Consider the following 10,658-nt stretch of genomic DNA (forward strand, 5'->3'; position numbering starts at 1 on the left):
CAGGGTGACACTAGGATGTCGTGCACCGTCACCACGGCGACGCGAGGATGTCATGAGCCATCACCATGGCAACGCTAGGCTGGCCTCATGGGCCCAACCCCCCCCCCCCCACACTCAGGCCCTGCGGGGGGAGGGGGCTCCTTGGGGAGGGGTCACGGAGGAGGTGCAAGGTCACAGCGCGGGAGCCGGGCGGAAGCAGCAATGCTCTGCGATGCTCGCCCTGTGGGCGGGGCCAAAGCGTCTCCCCCATCACGTGACCGCCCTCCAGTATGGCGGCGCCCTGGGCTGCCTCGCACGGAGGCCGGCGGGGTGTCGCGGAAGCGGGTCGGTCGGGGCGGGGTGCGTGTGAATGAGGCGGGCGGGCGCTAGCGAGGAGCCCCCCCTCCGAGCGACTGGGGCAGGTGAGGGGCTGAGCGGGGAGCTGGACGCAGGAGAGACTGTGGGGAGGGGCTCGGAGCCCCTGGGAGGAGGGGGGCCTCGGCGAGAAGTGGGGGGCTCTAGGGAGGAGGCTCTGCGAGGAGTGGGGGGGCTGGAGGCATGGGGAGCTGGAGGGGGTTCCGGGAGGAGGCTCTACGAGGAGTGGGGGGGGGGGGGGGGGGGGGTGTGGGGGGGAGGCTCTGCGCGGAGGAGGCTCGGGGGGGAGGATATGCGAGGAATGAGGGGCTGGAGGAGGTCTCTGGGAGGAGTGGGGGGCTGGAGGCAGGGAGGAGAAGACTGGGAGGCATGGGGAGCTGGATCTGTGGGAGACTGGGGGGGCTGGAGGGAGCTCTATGGAAGAGGGGGAGGCGCGAGTGGGTGCTCTCAGGGAAGAGGGAGGTTGAGGCTTTGGGGGGAGTGGGGGACTCGAGAGGGAGCGGAGCTGGGGTGTGCTTTTTGTGGGGGAATGGAGAGTTAGTTGGGGGTTCTGAGATGAGTCCTTGTGGGTGGGGGCTGGGAGGCTGTGAGTGGAGGGGTTGGAATGGGAGGGATATGCTATGAGGAGTCCTGGGGGTCCCCTGAGCTGGGTGGAGCTGCCTGCCAATGGGGGCTGTGGCCCCCCAAGTGCTCTTGATGGGGTTGAGGCCATAACTCCACATGGTTCCCCGGCTCAGCTTTGCCCTTTTCCCAGGGAGGCGTGGGGAGATGCTGAGGTGACTCCTCTCCCTTCCCAACCCCGGATGTAAAGTGCTCTTTTCTGTTCAAATGTCTCCTGATGCTAACAGGGCTGCTCTTGCCACTTTGACCATGTTTTCAGCAGACTGTGTTTCTATTCTAGTGAGTTTCTCCAGAGCACAGGAGTCATTGTGGTGTTGATTACTGAACGCACTGGCCCCCTAGCAACTGTACTAAGAGCAATCTCAAGCTCTTTCACATTTGATCTGTCCTCTGGCTTATCTTTGAGCTCAGGTGGGAGAGTGTTGGTCAGAGGAAAGCTTTGATGTCCTGTATGAATTTGCAGCAGGTTCTCAGACCAGAGCACAGACGTCATCATCACAAGTTGCAGGTCTCAGCCTGTAGGCTTAAAATTGAACAGAGTATGCAGACTAACCTGCTCTTTCGCTCCTTCAACAGAAGAATCCCTTCAGGTCAGGTTGGAGGAACGTGGGCAGGGGAACGCGGCTCTGCCCCAGCCTACGCTGTTCTCCCTCTATGATTAAACAAGACTTTTGCCTCCAGAGTTTTCAGTCTGGCACCTTTCACCATTGCTTTACCAAAAAAAAAAAAAAAAGTCTCTTTAAAGAGCTACAAAGAAATTCAATGAGAGCATTTGAAGCGCGGTTTAGAATAACGTGAAGGAATGCAAATGCAAGGGGAGGCTTTATCGTGCCATACTCAGATTAAAGGAGTGGATGGTTCCAGGCACTTTCTGGCAATCTTGTAACGAACAGGAGACCTAAAGGAAGCCACTCTATGGTAATCTCTGTGAGGGTTGGCTGTGAAACTGGTGCTAGTTTTTCTTTTAAAATGTGCCAAATTGAGAGTTAAAATCTCTGATTTAAGTGTCCCCAGTGGATCTTTCAGGAACACAGCCGTAGAGATACAAATATCACACAGCAGATCACATGCTTTTTTTTTTTTTCTTTTTTTCCCTCACTGTAAACTGTTATCCTCCCATATGACTTGAGGCTAGGAAAACAGGATGTGATTTTTCCTGGCATTGATTTGTGGCATTAGCTACTCTGTCCAGAAGTCTGTTGGTACCAAATCCTTTACCTCCATTCACAGTGAAGAAGTATCAAAGATCATTAAACCAATTGTACCATCTGTGGCCTTGTCTTCCCTACCGTATGTTATTGTGTTACTACATAATTCCGTAGAGTCAAGTTAGCTGACAGCATACGTCCCATGATTTTGTGATCAGTGTAGATAAGGACAAGGTGGAGTCAGTGTTGTTGCTAGATGAGGTTAAACCCCAGGGGTACAATGGGGGGAAAGGCCTTTATCACACAGGGTAAGAAGGATGACCTAGTCATGTGTGGTGAGGACACTGGACTGGGATTCAGGAGACCTGCTTCAGTTCCAGCTCAGACACAGACTTCTCGTGTGACCTTGGGCAAGTCACTTAACTTACATCAAAGAGATCTGAACTGCTGTTGGGATTTGAGGTCCCTTATCGAGAGAGGGATGGCAGAATACAGCAAGTTCAGATGATGGTTCACATTTTGAATATTTGCAAATATGTGGTTGAAGGGAGGCAGATGAAACAGCCAAAGGGAATCCTAGGAATTACCCCTGTAGGATGGTCTAAAAGCCTAAATCACCTAGTCAATATCTCTCAGTCCTTAGCTCATGCAGGATAGCTCCCTGCAATGTATTCATCGGTGTTTTATCCTGTCCAGTTCTAAACATACTAAGCAATGGGGCTTCCAGTACTTCCCTTGGGGAGACTCTTCCACAGCCTGAGAGATCGCAGTCCCAGAAAGGTTTCCCTAATTCTCAGCCCAAGTTTCCCTTTGCTTAGCATCATCCCATGACTACTAATTATACACCTCTTCCCCTCCTCTTGGGCCAGCCTGAATGAATGTTCCCTGGCTGCACTTCCAATCACATGTCTCATCTACCCTTGGGACTTGGGGGTCAAGTGGGAAGTTTCAGAGGGAGGCCACCTGCCCAGCTAAGAACAGAAGGACCATAGCGCTCTAGGAAGGAGGGAGTATCCCATGGGGCATGACCACCTCCCATGTGCATGGGAGCCTGAGGTTAATCTCCAAGCAAAGCCTGTTTGACAGCCGTGCAAACTGCTATGAGCTCAGGACTGCTGCCGGTCATAAATCCAGTAAAGGTGGCTCTCCCATCTGGGTCTCACTGCATGTTTTTCTCTTCTCGCAGGTGCTTTGGAGTAGACCCCAGGGGATGCACATGATGTTTTGAGGCACCATGCTATTCACTGCATATGTCGCCTTTGCTGTCCTGCTGGCAATATGCATGGGTTTGGAGTTCTCTGCCTGCCGCGCCAAGCTCACTGGCAGCGCCTGTACCAACCCTGCCTTCCTGCGGTTCCAGCTGGACTATTACCAAGTGTATTTCCTGGCTCTGGCGGCTGACTGGCTACAGGGCCCCTACCTCTATAAACTCTACCAGCACTATCACTTCCTGGAAGGCCAGATCGCCATAATTTATGTCTGCGGCTTTGCCTCCAGTGTGCTCTTTGGACTGGTCTCCACTTCCTTGGTTGACTGGCTGGGCCGCAAGAAATCCTGCATCCTCTTCTCCCTGACCTACTCGGTCTGCTGCCTCACCAAGCTCTCTTGGGATTACTTTGTGCTGGTAGTGGGGAGGATATTAGGGGGGTTGTCCACAGCCCTGCTGTTCTCCGCCTTCGAGGCGTGGTACGTGCATGAGCATGTGGAACGGCATGACTTCCCGGCAGAGTGGATCCCGGCCACCTTCTCGAGGGCTGCCTTCTGGAACAATGTCATTGCGATTGGAGCGGGGGTGACGGCCAACTTCTTCGCTGAGTGGTTGGGCTTGGGCCCCGTGGCCCCATTCATGGTCTCCATCCCCTTCCTCATGCTGACGGGCATCTTCGCCATGAAGAACTGGGATGAGAACTATGGCAAGAAGCGGGCACTGTCCAAGACTTGCGTCGATGGTTTGAAGTGTCTCCTGTCTGACCGGCGTGTCCTGCTCTTAGGCACTATCCAGGCCTTGTTTGAAAGCGTCATCTACATCTTCATCTTCCTCTGGACGCCCGTCCTCGATCCCCACAACCCACCTCTGGGCATTGTCTTCTCCAGCTTCATGGCTGCCAGCATGGTGGGGTCATCGCTGTACCGTATTGCCACCTCCAAGAGGTACCACCTCCAGCCCATGCACATCCTCTCTCTCTCTGTCTTGATGGTATTCTTCTCCCTCTTCATGCTGACTTTCTCCACCAACCCTGGGCAGGAGAACCCTTCTGAGTCCTTCCTGGCCTTTTTGCTGATTGAACTCTCCTGTGGGCTGTATTTCCCTGCCATGGGCTTCCTCCGGCGGAAGGTGATCCCAGAGAAGGACCAGGTGGGCGTGATGAACTGGTTCCGCATCCCCCTGAACCTGCTGGCTTGCCTTGGCATGCTCATCCTCCATGACAGCGACTACAAGACGGGTACCAGGAACATGTTCACCATATGCTCCATCATGATGGTGATGGCGTTGCTGGCTGTTGTTAGCCTCTTCACCGTGGTCCGGAACAACGCAGAGCTCAGGGTGCCTAGCCCACAGGGGCAGAATGAGCTGTCTTCCCCGGAACTCTGATCACGTGCCTGGCACAACTGCCCCCCCCCACCCCCCGGTACAGTCTCAAAAAGCTTAACACTTCAAATACCATGACTCTGGGCTAGAGGGGAGGACTCTGTAAGTGAGAGAGAGACTGTGGAAAAGACAGCTGCTTTGAGGACTGGTCTTTGGGTATTGGGGCCGGTCCTGTATGTTTTAACTTTCACTTGGGGAAAAACGTATGGTTTCAAACAAAACTTGTATAAATTATAAGCAGCCTGGCGAGCCCCCAACAAGTATTGTTTGTTCCTTCCCACCCTGGAGTGCCTGCATCCAAAACTTCCTAACCCAGGCCTTCAAACCCTGGGAGCCCTCCGCATCCTCTGTTCTGTAGCTGCCACATTTGGAGGTGGCGGGAAGAGGCCAGGTGGTGGGAGCACATGTCACAGTTGCTTGGCTCCTAGCTTTTGGGGGGGGGGGAGAACAAGGAAAGAGACTCTCTTCAAATGTTGGAGGTATTGACCCCAGTTACTGCATGAGCCAAACTCCAAACACCTTCATTCTATTTTTTTTTTTATAAAAAAGAAATAAAACTCTTTCCTCAGAGAAAAGCTCTCCCGTGATTTTATTCCTTCGTGTCCTGAACGGAACAGAAATTTAATTATTCTTAAGGTGGTTGGTTCAAGGGCTGCAGATCCACCTTTGCTTCACTTGGACTTGTTGGGGCCAGGAGATGACTCTGGGGGGGGCTGCTATTGATTAGGATTTTAATTCAGGCAGATATTAACCCCCCTTTCCCAACACCCTGTTAGACAGGAATTGAGAACTGAGTTTGCCAATGCCTAAGCTCTGTATGCAGCTGGCTGTCATGGAGTACCTGGTTCAGGAGGCATCTGGCTCTCTGCCACAGCATGAATATTGAATAGACAATTCCCCTCAGCAACTGCAACCTCAAGCCCAATCTGGAGTTCTGAGCACGCTACATCTTAGAACAGAGCGTATGACTAGTGTGGTGGCATGGTTGTCTCTAAACATGGCTGGGTTCCCACAGAATGTGATGAATACTTGGTTAGGAGCCAAGGCAGCTGACGACAATGAGTTGCCCTCGCCAGTCGTGCCAGGCGTATACTTGTCTTCCTGTATCCAGTTCGGTAATTTCAGGTGAAACTAGTTTGGCCAGTCCTCCATGGCCAAGTGTGTTGCCCTACGGGTTGCTGTGCTGCTCTTTGCCCGTCCTCTGGGCACTCTACCCCCTTCTGCGTTAGTTTGGGATCGATGCCCAGCTATTCCCAGAATGCGCTAATGCAAATAGGCTTTGGCAGGGTGGTAGGTGTGGCCACCTAAAGAGGGTTGAAGTTGTGTTGGGGACATGGGGGGTGGGGAGAAAGATGTCAGGACCCCCAATTAAACCATGTTTGTAAGTGGGCTAGAGGAGTGTCAGGAACTGATTACAGAAACATGACGGTACGCAGGGCCTTACGGGTGCAGCGTGCTGGTCCATGTTACTAAAGGGGCACTGTAGTCTTGGGTCTATCAAGAGGAAAAACTGAAGCCTTGCTCCAGCAGCTTGCTTTCCCCTATAGAGAGCGCCCCCTTCCTGTTTCATGGTGAGTGACAAGTTAATGCTCTGTGTCACCCTGAAGTACTGGGCACAGAACGACTCTTGCTAATTTAAAACTCCCATTGCAGCTCCCCGTACTGGGATGCCTTAGCATGCGCTCTTCTTCAGTGCCCCCCTGCCTCTGAAGGCGACCCCTGTAGGATGAAGGGAAAGGGTGGTTAGGACACTAGCCTGGGATTTGAGACCTGAGTTCAGTTCCCTGCTATGTCTCCGTGTGAGACCTTGGACAACTCTTAGTCTCTCTGTTCCACAGTTGCCGACCTGTGGAATGGGGATAAGAGCCCTGCCCTGCCTCACGGGGGGATTGGGACGGGTCCTGGATCCCCAGGAGCTGTGCTATGCCGCAGTGTTTAAACAGTCCCTTGGAGGAGCCCCTTCAGTTGGCCAGACCCCCAAGGGGTCCCTTTCTTCCTTAAGGATCGGCCATGTGGCCTCAACACCTCTGTTACTGAGCCCCGGGGCTCCAGCATCCTTGCTTCATACCATGACCTCTGCCCAGCAAGAATGACATAGACTCCCGCTCAGAGACTCTAAGGTGCCACAAGTACTCCTGTTCTTCTTTTTGCGGATACAGACTAACACGGCTGCTACTCTGAAATCGCTCAGAGACTTGTCTACTCTTCAAGGATCAAGGCACCTCGGCAAGGATTTGCAGTGACACCAGGCAGCCTTTTCAAAACAGAGCCGGGTTTGTTAGTCACCTGGAACACGGCGTCGGGAAGTCCCTAGGTTGAGAGAGAGAAATAAAGGCTAAAACGGAGTCCATTCTGCCCAAGCCAGCATGCCACACGGGCAAGCTGCTGCAGACTCCATGTTGTCTCTCTCCTCTTTGTCAGTGCAAAGGGAGCGCTCTCACCATCTCAGCCCTTACACCCACCATCTGATGTCTTCTGGGCCATTGTTCTTGAGTTGGGGCCTTTGCTCTGCTTCCCTGCCAAGAGCTGGGGGGAAATCTCCTTTTTGGTATGAACATCCTGGCTAGTCGGTGGTAGTGACCCCAAGCATTCAAAAGTCATGAGGTAGGCCCCCCAAAAGTATGACTGACTTAAAAATCTTGAGATTTAAAAAATAATAAATACATTGTGTGTTCTTTTCATTTGCTTTCTGGGTTTCTGAGCTTTTAGGTCACCCCTGGGGTCACATTTTCAGGCTTTTCACTGCACTCATGGGGGCCAGAAACTTACTTTGTATTGTGAGTGTGCAACATGGGGACCTGGCAGGGTTGTAAACCGGCTAATGCCCTTAGTTATGTTAACACCGCCACCTTAGATTATTAAAAAAAAATGGATAATTTTAGAAATCCAAACTACTTGACACTTTTAATGTTCTTTGTTTAGTTTCTGCACGTTACTTAGCAGGACCACTCTGAAAAGTCAGCTTCACTTCCTGGTTCTAAGAGGGCCAGATTTTCTACAAAACTCAGCGGTGTTCATCCTTTCCCATTGCAGTAGCATCTGGGTACTGAGCACTTTGGAAAATCAAGGCATCGCTCTGTATTCCCACTGTACACTTTGGGGTAGACACTACTGTGACGTTCCCCTTTGGAGTTATCTGGACCGGTGATCTGCTAGACCTCTCCAATCCTTGACTCTGGGAGCCACCCTTACCCTGCTCTGCTGTGAGAACCCCCACTCCTGTCCTGGGCTGTTCACACACAGCCTCTGGCATGTAAGCTGCTCCCAGCTACTTGCAAGCGAATGACGCTAGCCAATATCTCCGGTCCCAGACACAACCCTAGGAACCTCTGTCTTGCACTGTCCAGTAATGCCTGCTGGACGCTGCAAGCTTATGTAAGTTTGTCAATTTAACAAAGAAATTGATATGTACCATGTTTGTTATCCTAATGCGAGCCTCCAACACACTGCAAACTAAACCCACTGCTTCAGATAGAATAAACAAACAGATTTATTAGCTACAAAGATAGATTTTAAGTGATTATAAGTCAAAGCATAACAAGTCCGATTTGGTCAAGTGAAATGAAAGCAAAACACATTCTAAGCTGATCTTAGCACTTTCAATGTCTTAAAAACTTAGGTTTCAGAGTAGCAGCCGTGTTAGTCTGTGTCCGCAAAAAGAACTGGAGTACTTGTGACACCTTAGAGACTTACAAATTTATTTGAGCATAAGCTTTCGTGGGCTACAGCCCACTTCATCCGATGCATAGATGCTTCTCACCACAGGCTGGCTTTTCAGTCAGGCTTTCCCGTCTGATCAGTGGTGGTGTCTGTAGATGTATGTGGAAGAGAGAGAGCATGGCAAAATGTCTCTCCCTTTGATCATGTCCTTTCTTTCCTCTTGGCTTCCCCCTCTCCCCCCCGCCTTCAGAGTCAGGTGAGCATTATCTCATCGCAGTCCCAAACTGCCCAAAGGACAGGGGTTGACTCCCTCAAGGGTCTAACAGATTCTTTTGTTGCTGCCTAAAACAGGGTCCATTGTTCCTGTGAGGCTGGGCTGGGTTTGTCCTATCCATGCCCTGATGAGGTGTGAACTGCCTCTCTGTTCTTAGTGAGTTTTTGCATGGGCTTGCTTTAAGCCATAAGGATACATTTTCAGCCTCATAACTATATACATTAAATTAATACCCATAACCTTACTATAACATTACTGTAACAATTGCTATAACATCACTGTAACAGGTACAGAAAGTCACAATTACCTATGCCGAATATTGTGAGACTCATGATAAAACTGTGAAAGTTGACACTGGATTCTACATTAGTCCTTACGTCTCCCTGGTAATTGTTGTGGTTTTACACTCTCTCTGTCTTTGAAAATGTGCTTTCTCTCTGCTGCCTTTGCTGTATGAAAGACCCACACAACCAAGAAGGAAAATTGACTTTTCAGAAGAGTGAAACTGACTCACAAAGAGCTGTCAAATGCACAACACCCCTCCAGTCACTGTTATTACTGTTTGTATTATGGGAGCGCTCCAGGACTGAGACCCCATTATGTTAGCAGATGGTCAACATATAAGAAGACAGTCCCTGCCCCTGAGAATTCACAATCACAATGTAAAAAGACAAGACATCTGGATAATGGGGGAAAGGGTTAATCCGGGCAAACCCAATGATCAGAGTGATGAGGCAAACGTATCTCATATAATAACATCCTCATGAGCTCTACCCATCCTCCCAATACAGTTTAAAATGTGGACATTCTGAATGATTTAGGTCCCAGATAGGGAAAAAAAATGGTGGGTGTGATGCTGCATGGAATCTGGGGGACACTTTAGGATATTATGAATATTAATATTGTAAAATTGCAATGAGTTGTGCCAGATATGCCATGTAAGATATCTGCAAAAATGTTATCATTTGCCTAATATGATCATCTCATTTATGTGTTTGTATCACCTTTGTATTTGGGGTTAAAGATATGTATGTATGTCTGTGTGAGAGGCTGCCCCCCTTAGGATGCCACCTGATGTGCCGAGATACTACTGAGCCTGTCTGTTATGCCAGCCTGGGTACCCTTTTTACCTGTCTTGCTGAGCCAGGCTATTCTATTAAGTCTCCTTCAGCACACACACCGGCAGGGCCACACCAAACTGCAGAACGAAACAGAGACTGAGATCAATTCTGTGAAGGCTCAGCTTAAGGGACTTGCCCCCAGCACTCAGGTGTCCACCTCCCTTGTGGTGCAGACCCAAAGATATATTATGAAATCTGCCTCCTCCCTCAATGTGGAGGAAGGAATGCACAACCTCTTATCCCCCCCAGTTGTGAATTGTGTAACGGGGGTTATATTATAAACAAGAAAAAAGTGTATTAACTACAAAAAGTGAATTTTAAGTGACTCTAAGGGATAACAGACAGAACAAAGCAGATTACTGAGCAAATAAAATTAAATATGCAAACTAAACTCAATGTACTTAAGAAACAGATTACAAAATGTAATTTCTCACCCTAGATATTGTCACAGGTAGATCACAGAAAGTCTTGAAAGATAGCTGCACTGGCCTGCAGCTGGAGATTTCAGGTATTTCCACTCACAGATTGGACGCCCTCCCAGCCTGGGTTCAACCCTTCTCCCCTCAGTTCAATTCTTGCTTCCAGTCTGTGAGTGGAAATGCCTTAATTCTCCAGCAATATCTAGGGTGAAAAATTACACTTTGTAATCTGTTTCTTAAGTATATTCAGCTTAGTTTGGGCCTATGCCTGACACCCGGGCCTGAAAGCAAACCAGCCACCAGGTCAACCGGGGGCAGGAGAGAAGTCAGTGTCTGAGCAGTTATCCCAAGTATTAGCTGTCAGGAATTTGCAGCAAAGCAACAACTGACCCCTCTCTAGAAAGCATAAGGAGGGGTGTCCCAGAGGCAACTCTAAGGGGGGTGCGGTTTTTGAAGAGGATGGGAAACTAT

General features: G+C 50.2%; 1 protein-coding gene across 5 annotated transcripts; it reads left to right on the forward strand.

The window, feature by feature from the left end:
- Window positions 1-252: 252 nt before the first annotated feature.
- Window positions 253-5,288, forward strand: MFSD5 (major facilitator superfamily domain containing 5). Of its 5 annotated transcripts, none has more exons than XM_034792146.1 (2): window positions 253-324; window positions 3,310-5,288. In XM_034792146.1, exon 2 carries the CDS (start codon window positions 3,358-3,360, stop codon window positions 4,714-4,716), a length of 1,359 nt encoding a protein of 452 aa, XP_034648037.1. In that variant the 5' UTR covers window positions 253-324; window positions 3,310-3,357; the 3' UTR covers window positions 4,717-5,288. The 5 variants fall into 5 exon arrangements, with proteins under 5 accessions (XP_034648037.1, XP_034648036.1, XP_034648038.1 ...); XM_034792145.1 differs by having other exon boundaries at window positions 265-401; XM_034792147.1 differs by lacking the exon at window positions 253-324 and adding an exon at window positions 966-1,254.
- Window positions 5,289-10,658: the final 5,370 nt, after the last annotated feature.

The sequence above is a fragment of the Trachemys scripta genome, chromosome 16 (genome assembly GCF_013100865.1).
Source record: "Trachemys scripta elegans isolate TJP31775 chromosome 16, CAS_Tse_1.0, whole genome shotgun sequence".
Lineage (NCBI taxonomy): Eukaryota > Metazoa > Chordata > Testudines > Emydidae > Trachemys > Trachemys scripta.

What these genes read in the sequence shown, in the direction of transcription:
- MFSD5 (XM_034792146.1), top strand. Translation starts at nt 3,358, where the DNA reads ATGCTATTCACTGCATATGTCGCCTTTGCTGTCCTGCTGGCAATATGC.